The following is a 19755-nucleotide window of genomic DNA, read 5'->3' as shown; positions in this document are numbered from 1 at the left end:
TATCTTTTCAACGTTTTTATACTATTTAACACAGTTTCTTGCCTTAAACTTTAGGTTAAGAATAAAGGTGAATAGTTATTGTTACTTGACTATTTTTTGATTTTAAATCAATTATTTTATGTTTTATTTAATTTAAAGTGCGTAAATATTATCAAAAGTTTAAATTTAATAAACATTAAGGCCATAGGGGGGGGTAGAAGCCATTTTTTGACCAAAAATAACATATGGACTTATATTATAGTAAATTTCATAATCTTTCAGATGTTTTTTTTAGATTTTAAAAATATTAAGTAACTTTTTTTTTATGACCGGTTATATAAAGGGTTGTCTTTATAAAGGGTATATAAAGGGTAACTTTAAAGCCGTTTTTCTTGAGTTTTTAAAAACGGGCTTTAAAATCTATCTTCTCCTTCATTTTTCAAGCAATCTTCTTCAAATTTTCAGGAAATGTTCCTTACATTATGAGAAAAAAACGTTATTTGTGAATTTTAATAATTTTATAAAATAAAAATTTTATGACAAAAAAAAAAAAAAGTGATTTTTTATCAAAAAATTTTTTTTTTTCAAAATAAGGTATTTTTACTTAAAATTTTTTAAAGTCACAAATAACGGTTTTTTTGTTATTGTATAAAGAATAGACTGTGAAAGTTTGAAGAAGATTGCTTAAAAAATGAAGGAGGAGAAGGATTTTGAATGCATTAGTCTTTTTTCGCCGTTTTAGTTTTTCCTTCCCCATAAGGAACCTGTTATGTGGCCCAATTTTGGCCGGTCATATCTCAAAAACCAATTCGAATTTTTAAAAACAGTAAAAAGCAACTTGAAGCTTAGTAAAAACTCTATAAAATAAGATCAACTTGTAAAAAACATGGCCTACCCCCCTATGGCCTTAAATAAATCATTAAAAATCAAAAAGTAGTTAAGTAACAATATCTATTCACCTTAGACTTAAAAAGTATATACTCAAAATAGACCCAAAGATGTGTACTTTTAAAAATCTGGAAGAAATTTGGAAAACCTGGAAAAATTTTGAAAAAACGAGTGGCAACCCTGTTTATACTTAAAATGGCCCGAAAACTTGTTTTTAAAAAGCTGAAAAAAAATTATAAAAAAGCATTTGCAACCCTGTTGTTACAAGTTTTGATTTTTATATGGTGCTCAGATTTATTTTTGAACAGTTTAATATTATAGTAAAAATAAAATGATGAGTTACTTGAATGAAACTTTATATTTCTAAAAAACTTTACAAACAGGCTAAAAGCCTATTTAAACCAATTTTATAACTCTTAAGGATTAAGATTAAAATATATAGTCATTAAATTTACTTAAGGTAATTAAAAGACAAAAATTCAGTCTAATAATTAAGAACTGTAAAAGAAAATATATATTAAAACAGTTATATTAAAAATTTAAAAGTGTTTTAATTATCTTAGACTATTTTTTTATTTCACATTGTAAGAACACTTTTATCGAAACTATTTTTTTATTTACTTTATTCAATCTTAAGCATGTTGAAATAGTTTAACTTTTGATAATATTTATGTACTTATTTTATAAACATTAAATAGATGATTTAAAATCAAAAAACAGTCAAATAACAATAACTATTCACCTTCATAATTAAAAAGTGTATAATATATAACAGCATTCTTATGCGTTTTGAAAATTGTGCTTGTTGTTTAAATATTCAAGAAATAAAATGCTTGTTTACTTAAATAAAGTGCATTTAGGCTATGAAAAACTCCGTTTTTTGCTAAAAATGTTGCAGTTCTCAGTTGTTTCTTTGAAAGCAAAAAAAAAAAACCTGTTTTACATTTTATTGTTAGATTTAAATATTTTTGCAAATATTCTTAGCAGATCATTGTAATAAAGTAATTACGTTACTATAGCCTTAAATTTGTTTAAAGCTATTAAGTAAATGTTTAACCAATGTGGGTTATATGCTTTGTATTTTAATAGCTGAATAAAAGCTTATTGAAATGTTGAAAGTGTACTGCTTATAGGTTATTGAGTTACCACAAAAGTGTTTAAACCTATTAAATAGTCCTTTAAGTTCTACTTCTTTCTGTCTTTTAGAAAATACGTTGAAAGCTCTTAACTGATCTTAGTTTAATAAGATTTTTTACTGCTCAACAGCATGCTAGAATTCAAAAATTATTCCTTGCAGACATTTTAGCTAAATAGAACAAATCAAAATGGATCAGCAACCACCAATGGAGCAACCAATGGAAGCGCCTCCCATGCCAGAAATGCCACCAAGCAACGGAAATGGTGACCATCATGCCGTGGTGAAGACGGAGGAAAAGCGGGACGACTCAGGCAGGAGCAGAGACAGGAAAAGGTCTAGGGAGAGGAAGAGAAGCAGAGATAGGAAGAGAAGCAGGGACAGGAAAAGGAGCAGAGACAGGGGAAGAAGTGATAGGGACAGGAAAAAGAGGAGCAGGTCCAGGGACCGAGACAGGAAAAGGTATCAAAGGATTTGTTTTTTCAACACTAAATATTTTAAGTGATAGTTATAAGTATTTGGATTTTATACTAACAAGTAGAAAAAAGGTCTATGTACAATTGATGAAGTTTTGATGAATCCAAAACTTCCAAATAACTACCATTGAATGGTCCTCAAATACAAATGATACATTAATAAAAAAATCTTTTAAATATTATTTCTGAGGTCATTTTATGACTAGGATAAAAGTAATAATCATAAATATGTTTACTAAATTAGTTTAAATATTTATAATAAAGTCATTATTTTAGATTTCTGGTAAGTTTTAATTTGTCTTATTTATACCTAATATTTAGTGTTTAAGTATTTTCTACTTTCATAACTAATATTTTTTTTTATTTTTTATTTGAAAGTAATTGAAAACTGTTATTAAATAAATTAATATTACTGCAGCAAGGTAATTGCTGGGGAGTGATTGAAATTTCATATTCAAAATATTGTCAAAACAATCCAATTATTTTATACTTGGAAAATGTAAGTTTAAAAATAGGATTGCATTTTGAAAACAAAAAGATTTAATCTTATCTTTAAAACTTCCTCTTTCAGCATAATTAATTGATTTTTAATATATTTTTCTTTTATGTATTTTTAAATCAATTTAAAAAACATGGTATGAGAAAAAGAATTTAACCTGTGTAATATTTTTATCAGGACGCAGGTCAGAAATTAATGAGCTACTTGTTTCCAGTTTTAGTTTCAGACGGTCTTGCTTTCAAAAAGTTTCAATAAATTCAAAAATGATTCTTTAATGAGCACAATTACTCTCAAAACACTAAAATAGATGTTAAAAAGAACTATTTTTGTTATATGTATATATAGCATATTGCTTAAATGTAAAAGCTTTGATTAATTTTTTTTATATAATGTTACAGCTTAAATTTTATACTACTTTAGTATTATGTTAAAATATTCTTAGGGCTTGTTAAATTAAAACATTTTTGGTCGCGGTTTGCAGGTTTTATCCTTACTTGCAGAATCTTTATAAAGTCAAAAATTACTTATATATTAATTATATATTTAAAAACTTAGTGGTTTTAATTACAGAGATTCAGCAGGTTTCCTTTCTAACCATCAAACAAATTAAATATTAAAAACATTTTTGTGTAAGTTGCTGATTTAAATAACATTTGTATAATTTTGTTGAGAAAAATATATTAGCCATGTATTGAAAAAAAGTACAGTGAACAAGTTTTTGGGCTTCTGATTAAAATAAATTTATAAGTGCAGAATTAATATTTTTTATTAGTTATGATATCATTTTTTAGTCATCAAAATATACTGTTTTTACTATTGATATAAGATTAATTTTGTTTAAAGTTATGGCTGCAAAAATATTTAGTTATTCCTATAAGAATATTATATTTACGTATATTTAGATTTAACGTTAATATTACAATAAATAGTTTAAATAAAGAACAACTCTTCTAACACAAATCAAATGCATTAAATATAATTGTAATCAGTGTGATCTATTGTACAAAAAAGTAGCTTATAAGTTGTTGTTTAATTAACTTAATTTTTTTTAAACTCTTTACTTTACATGTAAATAACTTATTACTTCAGTGACTACAACAAAATTAATTTATTAGTTTCTTAAAGATCTAAGAAAATTATTATCCCCTTTTTTTGTTGATATAAAACTTAAACCTAAAGTCATCTCAAAAAGTCTACAATATAAAAATGTACTTCACTCCCATTAACTTAATCTCCCAAGTCAAAAGTGATCGTGATAAGCTCAAATCTCAATAGTTGTATTAGGCAAGCGCATTATTATTAACAGGAGGAGCAGGTCTAGGGATCGCAAGCATCGCCACAGGAGCAGGTCACGTGACAGGAAGAGCGACAAGCCTCCCAAACCGAAGCGTGTCAACAAGTTTGTTTGGTTTTGTATATATCTTGAATTTTTGTCTAAGTATTTTTGATGTGTGAAGTCTCAGCTACTTGTTCCGTCAACTTTTACCTTTTTGGGACTGGGAACTTTTTTTATTACTAGAACAAAATATTTTTTTGAAAGTTTTAAAAAGTTGACATGCAACATTACGAGCACATAATATAATTAAAAGTTTAATAAAAACTTAATAGTTATTAATTTTTAACTTTGATTAAATAAAGTGATATTTTAATTTAAATTATTTTTTAGCTTTCACCAAATGATCATGCTATTATAGTTGGTTGCAAAAATAAATAAGATAAATAAAAACTATTAGGGTTTGTATAATTAATTCTAAGTAAAATATTTACATACAGATTCTGGGACTTGGCACCGATAGGTTACGAGCATGTGACTCCACTGCAGTACAAGGCCATGCAGGCGGCAGGACAGATACCGATCGTCAGCGCGAACTCGGCTGTCATGGCTGGAGGCACCGTTCCCAACCAGATGGCTGTTAGTTTGTAGATAGTGTTTTTGTATAGATAATTAACTAAAACAAGTTGTATCGTAATCAGCTGTTTCTTTTTTTATTCAAATATATGAACAGTTCTTATCAATAAATTTTTTAAAGTGTAAAATTAGATATAGCTTGATCTTTCCCTAATAAAACGGCTGTGAGTTTGCTTTAAGTTTGTAATTCTAGTCTTTATATATGTAATTTATATATAATACATAAATATAATTTATTATAAAATTACAATTTTAAAAATTCTAGAACATATGTTTCATAAAACTAATTGATTTAATCATCAGCTAGTTCAATTTAAAATAAAAACCACTTTAGTAAACAGAGATGCAAAAGTTATACAAAAAAAAACACAAAACAGTATGATACTAGTAATACTGTTTGTTTTAAATGTTGCTGTAAAAAATCAAGTTTTTTAATAGAGTATACTAAGATATAGAAAGTAATTAAAAGTATGATTTTTTTTGTTAAACTACAATCTTACTTTTGTTTGGCCTTATGAGGCGGCTGTACGTAAATAGAATTGAAGTAAATACCTAGGTGTTGATGTAAAATTTTTATAAGCTGTTCAATTCTTAGGTAATTATTCTCAACACGCCACATAAAATATTAAAGTTGTTAAAAAAAAATTTTTAATAAAATTATGAGCGTACAAAAATGTTCAAGTAAAAATTTATGAGTCTAGTATTGGTTATTTCCACACACACAGAGTCTTAAGCGTATATGGACTATCGATGATGTTGTGAGTTTGATAAAAAAATCATAAATTTCCTGCACCTACCGCACTTTTTTTGGTTTTAAAACTTTAACAATAACAAACGAGCACTCACTAAACAACAGAATTATTTGTTGCACTATTTATCACAATTTTTATTTTAAATACGAATCTTGAAAGTTTCGAACTTTAGTTCCGTTGCAACCATGTGTTAAATATATTTTGAAATGTGCAAACATCTTCCTCGGTAAATTAAAAACTGAACGCCATTATGGGCCTAATAATCGACAAGCGTTGGAGCGTCGCTTGTACAATGTAATATATAAAAACTTAAGCATACATTAGTTAGACAACTGCATGATTTAGAGTGGTCCATACATAAGAGCTTAGTTATCAAAATTTTACTCAAATTTGTTACTTAAAAGGCTCTCAAAATTCTTTCAGGAGAAACAGTGTCAGCTAAAGCAACAATTGTTTAATAAAATTTTGATGACTCATGTATACAAGTATGTTTGTAAAAAACACAAATTATAATATGCACCATGTTATAAATATCGTTCACCAGGTGCCAATTGCGATGGGCACTCAAGTTACCCGCCAAGCAAGGCGCTTGTACGTGGGCAACATCCCGTTCGGAGTGACCGAGGAAGCTATGAAGGACTTCTTCAACGATCAGATGCGAGTTGCAGGGTTGAGCCAGGCCCCGGGCGACCCCATACTGGCTGCTCAGATCAACGTGGACAAGAACTTCGCTTTCTTGGGTTTGTTTGTTATACTAGTAGATAACTCAGTTGGTACAAAATTATTTTTCTTGGTTGGTTTGTTAATATAAGTATGTACCTCAATAAAAGTACCTCACGTTTTCTTGGTTCGCTTAATATAATTAAGTATGTTGATATGAAGTACGCTTTTTTCATTTTGTTTAACATGTTCTAAATTCAACCTTTTCAAAAGCTGTGCACACTAGACTTTAAAAAATGTGAACTATAGAATCTAAATACATGTTATTCTTAAAACACCAGAGTTCAGATCAGTTGATGAGACATCGCAGGCTCTTGCTTTCGACGGAATCAATTTCATGAGCCAGTCGTTGAAGATAAGGAGGCCTTCTGACTACAAGGCACTGCCCGGCAGTGATGTTCCACAAGTTCCAGTTGTTACTGGGTTTGTTTATATTATAATACAATGTTATAAAATACTGGGTTTGTTAGTATATGATATAATGTTTTAAAATACTGAGTTTGTTAGTATATGATAATTTACCTTCTTAGTTATGCTAAGAGTGTACATACTAGTATTTGATATATTTTATAGTACTTTCTTGTCTATTTTGTATAATAGTTTATTGGTTTTTTATTTTTACTAAAAAACAGGGGTTGTGTTATACAAAAATAAAAGAATAACAACTGATATATGCTTATACCTTATTTGCTAAGTTGATAGTGTCAAAACAAAAGTTCATTTGCTCAATTATAAAAAATAAAATGTGTATTAAGGGTTCCCACTTCCCTATAAATTCCTAGAAGTTTGCAATAGTCTGAAAAATCCCTAGAAATCCTTAAAAACATTAAAAAATATGGGAAAACCCTAAAAATTACGTTTTTTGCTTTATGATTTAAATTTTTGTGATAATATGACCACATTTTTTTTTTGGTTTACAAATTTTATTTATATTTTAAGAGTTGTATGCACTTCTTTCCAGAGTCCAAAACATAAAGTGCATATTTTGAGTAAAAAGCATCTATTTTTTGTATGATTTTATGAGTGGAAAAGTACTGAAGAAAACGAGAGAGTTATCTTTTTTAGTTACATTTTTTCGATTTGTTCAAATAAATTTTCTATATTTTATGGATTTCCCTAAATAAATTTTCAAATTTAAGTCGGGAGCCTGTGTATAGGAGTTAATTTAATATATGTAAAATAGTTACTGGGTGATAATAATGCCTTGGTTGGTAAAAAAATTAAAATGTATTTGCTAGATCATTATTAATTTTAGTAAAACAGTTTGAACCAAACATTTAATAATCAATATATTAATGTTTTTTCCAACTCTTAGTTTCCACAACAGTTTGAACCAGCCGATGGTGGCGGACTCGCAGAACAAGTTGTTCGTGGCAGGCTTGCCAGTTTATTTGAACGACGATCAAGTTAAAGAGCTGCTGATTTCGTTCGGACCGCTGAGAGCTTTCAACCTGGTCAAGGATACCAACAACGGCAGTTCTAAGGGGTGAGTGTTGAAACATAATAGCAAATATTTAACTGTTTAGTTAAGTGTTGTGATGGTTTAGATATTCTATAAAAGTTAACAGATATTTTACTAATAAGAAAAATTGTAATTTATAAGTTTGTTTCAATTTATAACCAATATAATACATATATTTAAGATGTTAGGTTTAGTTATTTAATTTGTATATGTATAAATTCAAGCGTTTTTAAGTTTTTCTGATTTTGTTGCTATTTGAGTGATATAAAGGGAAATAAAAAATTCAAAAAAAGTCTACAATTTAGTTTTTTTCTCATCAGTTTCATAACAAAATACTAATAGTTTGATTTTTTTCTTGTTTTATCACTTCTTAACAGTGTAAACGTTAGAGGGTGAAAAATTATAATAACAATTAGTTTTTTATTTTAAATATTATGAAAATATAGATAATTGAAATTAAAATATTTCCCATCCAATTACGGCATTTCCCAGTTAGGCATATTACGCAGCAATTAAATAAATTGTATTTATAAATATGTAATAATTTTCAACTTTCCACACAGGTACGCGTTTGCAGAGTACGCAGACTACGCTGTGACGGACGCAGCCATAGCGGGATTGAACGGAATGCAGCTGGGAGACAAGAAGCTGATCGTGCAGAGAGCGTCGGTAGGCGCCAAGAACAACCCTGGCGCCATGCTGAACTTGCCAGTGCAGATACAGGTGAGGAATAATTTGGTATAAATTTAAAACGTAACTTAAAAAAATCTTGTTGTATTGCTAATCTTTAAAGTTGAAATTAAATTAAAAACATCGATAATTATAAGATCTATAATAGTTATGATAACATTTTATACTATATTGTTGTTTATTTATTTATTGCTAAACTTGCCAGTGCAGATACAGGTAAGGATAATTTAATATAAATTTTCAAATTAAGTAACTTAAGATTAAAAGAAAAACCTAACTGAAAAAAATCTTGTTGTATTGCTAGTTATTAAAATAGAATTTAAAAATATACTCCATGTCAATGAGAACTATAATAGTATGTGCTGTTATAATAGCAATTTCTACTATATTGATGTTTGTTTATCGGCTAAATATATAACAATGTTTATTGATCATTGAAATTAAATCTTCTAATCAGTAACTGTGGTTTCTAGATGGTCAATTAAATAAAATAATCAACTTAAAAACTTATAAATTAATTTTTACAGGTACCAGGAATGACTGGAAATATCGGAAGCGGCCAACCAACTAAAGTATTGTGCTTGATGAACATGGTAAGAGTTACTATATTTTTTTATAAAAAATTAACAACTGTTAAACCACTTTTGTTATTTATATTTATATCCAGCACAAAATAGCACGATAAAAATATTAAATAATTATATTTAATGGAAAAAATATTATCCAGTGCTTACGTAAAAAATTTTTTGCAAGCTATCAAATAATATAGTCAAAGGTTTTAATTTAGACCGTTATCATGTGTTTTGAAATTTTAATTTTTAAGTTGTTGACTCTACCTCAAATATTTTAACAAAATACTAATTATGTTGATAAATTTTTATTATTCAGAGCTTAATTAATAATAAAATACAAACAGGTGACAGTGGACGAATTGAGGGATGATGAAGAATACGAAGACATATTGGAAGACGTAAGAGAAGAGTGTTCAAAATTAGGAAATGTTCGTTTTTTTATTGTTTTAAATATAAAGATAATTTATAATATGTCAGAGAAGAATGTTTCAAGTAATTTTATTGTAATTTTTTAATGTTAAACATTGAGATATATAAGAAAATACGGTAAAACTCTGACATATGATCTCACAGACTATTGCGTTTTAAAAAACAAAAATTTTTAAACTCTTAATCATGAAAAAAAAATCCTATCAAATAAACACTTTTGGCATATTTTTAGTTTAAATTTTAGTTATTTATTTGTTATAAAGTAATATATAGAAATACTTTTGAGTTTTGTTGATACTAAAAAGGATAAACCGACCTAAAATTAAAATCCTGTGCCAGTAAAGTTACATTTTCCCACATTGTGTATCTAGATCAGAGGTTCATTGAAGGTTTACCGATTAAAGTTGATTCGAAATTAGTGTTAAAACAACTAAACGTACAAGAAAACTTAAATAATAAGATATATATCTATCAGTTATATAACAAAATCAAAAAATACAATACAATTACCGTTTACATGAGTTTTTATAAATTGATAATATTTATAATAAACATAGATAATCAAAAATTCTTAGTGTGTGGGTAGTTGATTTTCGAAATATAATTTCCCAACTTGTTTAACTTACAATTCGCTTTTCTCGCAGCTGGTATCGCTCGAGATCCCGAGGCCGCGCCAGGGAGTCGGCGAGGGCCAGGAGGGGGTGGGCAAGATCTTCGTGGAGTTTGCCTCGGAGAAGGACTGCCACTCGGCTTCCAACGCGCTGTCGGGCCGCAAGTTCGCCAACAGGATCGTGCTGACCTCGTTCTACGACCCCGACATGTACCACACCAGGAGGTTCCAGTAAAAAACGACCATTTTCGTCATCGTTTGAAAATTTGGCGCCGATTTTGCTCGTACGATGTTGTTTTCATTTCAACGGTTAATGTTGTTAAGGATTTTAAAAATAAGCTTGAATAATTTCGAAGACATTTTGTAAAACAGTGTTTTTTTTAATTCAACAATTAATGTTTTTAAAATTTCTTTTGACGCTAGGCTTCTCACAGTATAAAATAAACTTTTATAGATAATTACCAAAACATGTTTCATTCTGGCTATTTTTACTTTCACACTTTTTTAATTCTAGTAAAATTGTCAATGATTCCAGGTTAAAGTAAAACAAAATAAGATTTTATATTTGTATAAATTATGTATATGTATATATAGTTTCTTTTTAAGCACATTAAATGTATAACTTTAGTTTAACTCGTTTGTTATAAAATTGGTAAAAGATTGCTTTGAAATATGATAATAATTCAGATGTTTGTACTTTTGTATTTTCTGTCATTATTAATTTTAAAAATAATTAACTAACAGTATTTGAATATGATTATTAGAAAGTAGTCTGCATTAATATGTTGAATGAAGTTAAGTTATGTACGTAAATGTATGAAAACAATTTGATTTAAAAGAGGACGGCTTGTGTATATACATTTTTATAATTAGATTAGCGAAAACTAAATGTTTTGGCCTTCATTTATGTATTATAGTATATTGATTAGCATTAATTAACATCTAAATTATTGAATTATTAAAAGAATTTTAAAACACATATACACAGCAAATGACGAAATTTAATAAAAAATTCTCTATAGTTTCTCTTAATAATCATAAAAAATAAATTTATTTTATTGTTTTAAATCGATTTTAGCTTTAAGAACCCTAAGGATATTTACCTTTCAATCCTTATTAAGTAAATTTTGTTATCGCTAGATTTAACAAGATATTAAGATAGTAGCATTTTATAAAAATAGATTTCAAAGAGTGATCAGAAAAATAAACATCAACCTAAAAAACAGTATACCGTAAAAGTGATAACATTCATACACTTGTTTTTACAACATGCTTGTGCAAATCATGGTAAGTTCAAAATAAAAAATCTCAGCTGCGAGAATCAACAAGATTTCACAAGTGTATTGATTTATCCAAACTGTTGAGAAAAATTAGACTGAATATACTTCAGCTTGCGCTTATTTTTTTGTACTGGTTTGGGATTTGCCTAAAGAGCTATAGAAAACATTTTAGTGCGTTTTCATGCTCTCGGAAAAAAAGTAATTTAAAAAACTTTAGATTTTTCTTATTGAAAACCTACCATTATTTTTTTTTATCTTAATGTTTAAGTTTGACAGAACAGTATAAGTAAAAAATCTATTAAAATTTTACGTGATCGATCTAAACTCATACAAAAGTGTTTTAAAATCATATAAGTATTATTTAAACTTTCCGAGTATTGGTATTTTAGGTAACAAACAGTTTGAAACTATTTTTTACTTCAAAATTTCTTACCCTTATTATTTTAACATTTATCTTATAAGTCCACGGAAAACATTTCAAACAAAGCAAACGGACTCTTTGAAAGGGGAGCTCACTGAAAACCTTATTCTGGTTTTTGACGATTTGCCATCTTAAAAAAAGTTTAGGTATCGGACAAACCTTCCAAGTTTCTATAAATTTTATCAGTTTGCTGAAAACTGATTGGTTTTTCTTTGAATCTGAAAGATTTTTTTTCAAACAAAAATTCACAAAGGTTTCATAAATTGAAAATGTCAACTAGCTAGCCATCATATAAATTTCAATGACGCTCACAACAAAAAAATTCACGTTACTGGAACAGTAATAGTCATATTGCTAGCTTCAGTTGATGCATTGTCTACTTCTCCCGATACGCTGTCGTACAAAATTTAAGAGTTTTAACTTTTGTTTTTATGCCTAAAATGTCAGGATACTGCTGAGTATTTCAACGTTGCACCTTTCCTTTTTATGAAGTTCCACTACAACACCGTGAACAGAATTTGTTTAAAACTTTTTTCAATTTCGACTTCTGAGCCGTCTATTGTCTACAGCCAAAGAATACAAGGCATCCTTTTTAAGCTGCGAAGCTACTTCTTTGAAGTTGTCTACCAGACAAGGGTGTTCTTGCAACAATCTTAACAGGTTTTTAAGCTCCCGAGGGTCAAATTAAAAGCAGAATGGTAAAAACGTAGCCGGCGACGTAGTACTAAAAAGTAGACCGCTACGTTGTAAATTCAAAAAACTCAAACTAATGTTTTTTTTCTACATTTGCAACTTACTTTAGCTTTTTTCGCTCTTACCGAAGTTGTTTTCAACGAATAAAGTGATCCTAGAACAGTTTTTAAGAAAAATTTTATTACTCAAAAACTTTTAAGTAAATATTCAGGACGTATACTTTAATAGAAAGCACACTGACGTTAGTTTTATCTTCAGTATAGTTATCAGTTTTTAAATGTATTTATATATTTTATCATAACCTACAACGTTTTAAATTACATCGTAATATTTTAACTAGATATTTCCAGTTTATACTTCAGTACTTTTACTAAACCAGCAGTTTAATTGTTCTTATTTTATGATATACCTACAGAAACAATCTCAATGACTATTTCTTTTTGAAAGAACACTCTGTATAAATATATCTTTAAGCTTTCACTAACTAAGTTTGTTTTATATTGATTATTGAACGATAAAAAGAAAACACTCTAATGGTTTGGTCTAAGAACTAGGAGTAATGAAAAAATGTTATAACTTAAAACATTGTTTATCAATAAGTAAGAAAATATTTTAGTACATATGTGTTAGTTCGTGCAACTGTGTCGCCCCATGCTAGGGTGACATTTATGCATTCGTGCACTTATGACACCTGGCCTTTTTTTAAGACCTAAATTTAATAAAAATCTATTTTCCGATGATTTTTAACGTTGCTTTTAGACACATGTTTAATTTTACTTCACCACTTCGATCAAAATAATTTCAACTAACCCAAATGAAAGACTATTTTTTGGCATAAATTTTTTTTAAACCAATCATGTTCCACCTGTAATATCAGTTTAAACAGTATTTTTGACTTTAAAATCTGCAGAACTATCTTGAAAGTTCTTTTTCATCATCAAACGATCAAACGAGTCCTTTTAAATTTTTACATACTTGTACCCTAATTTTTTGTAAAACCCTCAAGAATCGCCCATAGGTTCCGAACAAACACAACCCAATTTTTTTTTTCGCTGCAAAATTTTCAGCGGCCAACACTATTTTTTGCCGATTTATTTTCTTTAAACTCTTTTTCTATTGCCATTAAAAATAATTTAAAAAAAAACAGTATACTGTCTAACTACTAAGGTTAGAAGCGGTTTAAAGAAAAAACAACTACAAATATTTTAAACTTTGTTTTACAATCTTCTTAAAATGTTATAAAGTTGTTGTTCCTATACTAACCTAAGTCAAAAGCATAATATATTCCAAAGTTTTTAAAGTTATCGTTTTCCTCAATGAAGCAACTTTTTTCGCAATTTGGTTTTATGCTTAACAAAACATTCAACTTAAATAATAATTAAATTTAAATTAAATGATGATTTAATTTAGTAAACTAAAGTATTTAAAAATTAACTTCATAACTAAACTTCGATACATAAAGTTACAAAAAAGTATATCAATACCAAAAAAAAAGGCGCAAGTCAAAAGACCAAAGCCTTCAGTAGACTTAAACCTAAATTAAATGAACTCTACCTGTCTTACCAACAGCCCTGAGTATATAATCTAGCAACAAAATCAAACTTTAAAACTTATACTAGATTTCTGAGATTAGAAATGAAGAACAAAGAGTCACGAGAACAATTTACAGAAGATTTGAAACTTATGCAACCTATAGTAAAAAAAAAGTAGTAATTTGTCGAAATAAATTGGACTACTGAGTAATTTTTTTGAACTAAATGAAACTTAAGTTCTGCGGCCTTTCAAGGACTAAATTTTCAACATCTGACCAGCCGACTAACAACGTTACCCTACATATGCTCACAAGTAATCAATCACACAGTTATAAACCAGATTAGTATCTGTTTTCTGTAGACTTATAGCATAACATTATCTTATATAAATATGGTTTTATATTATTATAGAAGGTAGTAAGTTTATTATTAATTAGCAATTTAAAAAGATGCTTTTCAGTTAAAAAAATCTGTTTTATAAAGATTGGTTTAGTCTGACCCTACCAATGGATTCAAGTAAGCTAAAACACTTTAACACAAGTACGTTTAATTTTTTTAATAGTTGATTACCACATATTTATTTTTCTCACAGAGTTAAGTAAGTTAGTAGTAAATATAATAGGTAGTTTTCAAAAATATATATAAATCAAGCATAATCTAATAATGTTTTGAGTGTGTCGTAAGTAGTAAGAACTAAACAGCGGCCTATGAGTGTTTTTATTTTGAAACTAGACTCGCGACCTCCAAATGCTTGCCGAATCCTGTTTTAAAGTTACTCCCTAAGCTATTACTGTAAGCTATCTAAGCTCAACTATTTTAATAAAATAATTTTTCTGTAACATAATAGTTTATAATCTAAAGCTTGTAAATGGAGTAAAAGAATTTGATAAAATACTTTTTTTGTTTTTTGTTTTTTACTTATCTTGCTTGGACATTTGATTTACCTTTGGTTTTCAACATCACTATATTAAAAGGATAAAAAGTACAAACTAACTAACTTAAATAGTAAATTATTGATAATGTACTTTTTTATAACAATTAAAAAATGCAAACAATATAAACACTTTTAAAAAACAAGTTTTGCTTATCCAATTATATCATTAGACGACTAAGTTCGGATCAAAGTCTACCAAAAGCTTTGATCTGATGACTATAGCTAATGTTTTGTTTTTGTTTTTACATATTTTTGTTACAAGTTCAAATATAATAACTTGAGATAGTTTTAAATAACTTGGTTTTACAAATCAAAATATGTTTATTTGTTGTTTAACTAATTAGTTTGTAAAGCTTTTAACCATTAACAGTAAAAGTTATAAAGTGTACCAGAAAGCCTAGTAAAATACTACAATTAAAAACAAGCAAAATGGAAGATAAATCAAACATAATGCAAACGAATAAAATTAAATACGATCTAGTTCCTTTTAACGAACTGGAATAAATTCTCCGAGCACAATGTTTAAACAATGTTTAAATTTTTGTTTAGGATTTATCCCTTCCCCTATTATTTTATTGGTAACAGGTAGTTTTGAAGTTTTTTGAGAAAATTTAAGTGTGAAAGGTAGCTTAATAAATTTGTTTTATAACCTTCATTATTATTTGTTAAACGAAAAAATCAACGCTCAAAATATTTGGTCCTATGACCTGTTGCAAGAAAAAACCTTTTATTTATCGAGTCGCACACCACTTGGATACATTTAAACGTCTTATCCAGGATAACACGTACCTGGATTATTGTTTACTCTGTTGATTTTTTTTCGTCAAAAATTGCAAACTTTTAGCTTGTAATGGCTAAACAATAAATTAATTAGTACTACTCTAACTTCTGCTGGAGGATATGCCAGTAACTAAACAAACACTGCATTTTAAAATTATCATAATAAAAAAGCAATTAAGGTTTCTAATTTAGTTATTGTTGTTTTTACAGCGAAACCGTTTCTAAGCTTTTTTTTAATCATTAGTATTTAGTTATAAAAAATTCAGTTTTATAAAAAAGCAAAATTCTTAAGTCTTAAGAATCTTTTTCTTATTAACTGTCTAAAATTTTTTCTCTTATGTTTAAAAGAGCTATGATCAGTTTATCTTATTAAACTCTAGCTCCTGTTAGTACAATTTTAGTAATTTTTGTTTTTGATATTTTAGTTTTATGTTTTTAAAATTTTCAAAGGTCAGTTTATTTTAAGTTTTATTGTATTTGCGTTGATTTTTCAAATACTTTTTTTTAAACAACTATCTATAAAATTTTTTCTTTCAAAGATCACAGTAATCATTTATTTGTTTTCAAAAGTTTCAATATGCTGTATAAACAACGTTCGCTTTAGATTATAAATGTTATTTGTAGTAATGAATGTCCACCAAAAAAAGGGTTCAAACACTACTAATACAACTTTAAAGCGAGTAGCTAAAACCACTGAGAAAAGTTTTAGAATAAAATACTTGAAATGGTTTATGATACATATAATACAGTCATAACAAGCTACTTTTATTTTAGTTTTAAATAGTTGAAAAAATAAAATACAGTGTTTTAAAGTACTTGAATAAAACTAACCACATTTTCTTTTCTTTTTACTGCAATAAATAAGTTCTAAATATTTTAAAGTGATCTAAACTTAAAAAAAAGTAAAACTTCATATTCTAGTACTTTTCTGGGGCTGTAAAAAAAAGAGTATTTCATACCAGGAAGCAGATAAAAGAGAGAATTGATGAGAAATAATTATTAACCAATGAAGAAAATCTATCTAAATTTTTTTAAATCTATTTTTTTCTTCTAGGTTTGTATTTTAATGAATACAGCATGGACTAAAAACTACTTTATATTAATATTTTTTTATAAATAAATTTTTATACATGCTACTTAGTGATTTTAAGCATTTTAAAAATCATATATTTTTAAAAAATATATTTAAAAATACGAGTTATTTAACGTTGTAGTTTTCATTGCTTTATTAGCTGGTTTAAATATGGAACAAAAAAGTCAGTAGTAGAAATTTTTCATTTTTATTTTAAACATCTCTTCCCAGGTTTTGCTTTTTTTTTCCAAAGAAAGGCTGGCTTTTTGGTATTAGTTAAACGATATAAGACATAAAAAATCATCACTTAGTTTTTTTTCATTTAATCTATTATTTTTCTGTTACATTTACTAAGTAAATGTTTTTCATACAAACTAAAATACTAAAAATTGTAATCATTAAATGTTAATTCTATTATAAACTTTTTTAATATGTAATTGCTAACATCAAAAATTTTTATAGTCCAATTTGAAAACATCTGATAATTTTTTGTAAGTTTCTTAATGAAGTTCAGTTTTAGTTATTCTTATTTTTATGTTAAATTTATACAAATATAAAGTTATTGAATCATCTACACTTACAGTTTATATAAGTTGTAGAAAATATAGGCTGATACTTGAAAGTGTAGTTCAGTAAAACTTCTTCAATAGAAGTTATTAATCGTGTTGGTTCCTATTAAACTCAAAGAACCTGTAAAATAAATATTTTACTAAAGAACACACAGAAAACATTGGATATAATTCAAGAGACTAAAGACCAAGTCTTGCCTTTTTGATATGTTTTAGGCCATTTTAAAAACTCAATTTTGTTTGATTTTTTTGTTTTATATATTTTATATTTCTAATTTTAGTTCTAGTTTTATAAACTTTGTTTTCTAGATATAAATAAGTTTTGTTTTATTTATTAGTATTATTTTTTTGTTATACTTACTGCATAAGCTAAAAAAGTATTAAGCTAGGAATTGAATTTTAAAGTGTGAAAAAAATTGAAGTATGATAAAATACACTGTAAGTTTTTAAGCATTGTTAAGTGTTTTTAATTAAACATTAATAAGAACTAAAAATACTTTTATCAGAAATATTCTAAAAAAATAACTAAACAATAGAATTAAGCATTTTATTAAATCAGTTGTAGCTAAGAGAGCTGATAGTAACAGCTTAGGATTTAACTCTACTTTTACCAGATTTATCTTTTTGCCTTGACAGTTTGTACATTTGAAAAATTTATTTTGTTTGCGATTTATGTGTTGCATGTGAGTTTAACGTGTTTGCTATAAAGATCACTAATAAAAAATTAAAAAACAAAAGTTAGTTTGGGTTTTTTACAGCAAAATACTTTTCCAGGTGACTTTAATTTGTAGGATACCTGACTTACTTTTCTAAATACAAAAATAAACGTCCAAATCTGTAGGTTTCAACTGTTTGCTAAAAAAGGATTACAAAAAATAAACTAAATCTAACTATTAAATTTCAAAGAACTGATGATTGTTTTTACTAATTAGTAATAGCTTAATATAATTATGGGCCGTAGTTTTACCTTTCGCTGGACGGATTCCACTATAGTTTTGTAAACAGGCATTTTCACTTCGCGGGGCGTTCGTTGCCAAACTCTAGTCTAGTTTGTATCTTTTATGGAACTATATTTTTTTGTGAAATTAATGCAAAACTATGACTAAACTTAACATACTATTACAGCTAAAACTGTGTTTTACTTATTTAAAAACAATTTGTATGTTATTTTTACTCTTTAACTAGACACACTTTTTTATTCTGTTAAATTCAAAGCTTAAGTAAGCTTTAAAAGCTTTTTATAGCTCAACCTACATAATAAAAGACTGATTTTATTGTTTCATGATAGTCTTATTAAAGCTTGAAAGATTGGTAATTTATTGAAAAAAAACTACATGTCAGTATTTTATGAATAGCAAGTAAAATAAGATACTATTAAGATAAGTTGATCAGGACTACTTTTAAATAAGTTCGTAGAAGATAAAAGCTAAAGTATATGAATTTGTATTGTTAACTGAAATATTTATTTTATTCAATAAATATATTAGAAATAATTAGTAAAACAGGAGTTTTATCACAACTAGTTTTGGAGAAGTACTAGTAGACTTGATCTATAGAATATAAATTTGGTTTTGTTAACAAAGTCAGTATGTTATACATTGTTGGTAAGATAAGTTTTATCAGAATTAGTGAAAATTTGAAAACTAGCTAGAAAAACTAATTTACCAGTCATCATTAATACTGTAAAGTCCGTATGTAGCAAATAGTTTTTATGACAGGTAGATACTTTTAAGATAAGTAGCAATACTATAGCATTACTTTTTCAGTCTCTTCAGTGTATAAAGTTTGTCATTGGCAAACGCAATCACGGATTACAGATAATTAGACTACGAAACCTGAGTCTTTTTCTTAGAAAATAATGGTCTCGTGATCGAAGTTCAAAACCTGTTTTAAGTTATTTTGAATTTTTTTCATGGCACATGAAGTTAGGGTAGATTTTGGCTCTAATAACAATAACCGATGTTTTCGTTCTGACTTTAGCATACTTTTGTTACAAGTATAGATACTTAAGTTTAAGATAATTAAAAAAAAAAATTTTAATAAAGGAAAAAGTTTAATTGCAAATTTAATGAAAAACATTTTTAAATCTCTAAATTAAAAATTATAACTATCGAAGCTTTTCAGAGTAAATTAGTAAAATAGTACAAAACAAAATGAGCAATATTCAAAATAAAACAACTTCGATGCAGATGAATAAAAATCACTTAAAATACAAGCTTGTTCCTTATCACAAGTTGGAGAAAAATTTCCGTGTTGAATGTTATAATCTTCTAGATTCAACATTTCCATATTATTTTAGTAGCATCAGGTAGTTTAGATTTTTTTGGACAGAATTTAGTATAATAAGTAGCAT

The 19755-nt window shown here is 27.2% G+C and overlaps 1 protein-coding gene across 2 annotated transcripts; it reads left to right on the top strand.

Moving 5' to 3' along the window:
• The first annotated feature begins 2168 nt into the window (after positions 1-2168).
• LOC145831572 (splicing factor U2AF 65 kDa subunit-like) lies at positions 2169-10748 on the top strand. Of its 2 annotated transcripts, XM_082938872.1 has the most exons (11): positions 2952-2977; positions 3155-3336; positions 4284-4376; positions 4751-4889; positions 6183-6378; positions 6640-6781; positions 7686-7844; positions 8384-8543; positions 9038-9103; positions 9427-9510; positions 10156-10748. In XM_082938872.1, coding segments are annotated over exons 2-11 (1242 nt in total). In that variant the 5' UTR covers positions 2952-2977; positions 3155-3334; the 3' UTR covers positions 10357-10748. The 2 variants fall into 2 exon arrangements, with proteins under 2 accessions (XP_082794997.1, XP_082794998.1); XM_082938871.1 differs by lacking the exons at positions 2952-2977; positions 3155-3336 and adding an exon at positions 2169-2464.
• Positions 10749-19755: the final 9007 nt, after the last annotated feature.

This window comes from Thalia democratica, chromosome 3 (genome assembly GCF_965202585.1).
Source record: "Thalia democratica chromosome 3, ktThaDemo2.hap1.1, whole genome shotgun sequence".
Classification (NCBI taxonomy): domain Eukaryota; kingdom Metazoa; phylum Chordata; class Thaliacea; order Salpida; family Salpidae; genus Thalia; species Thalia democratica.
This window is presented reverse-complemented; position numbering and strand designations above follow the sequence as displayed.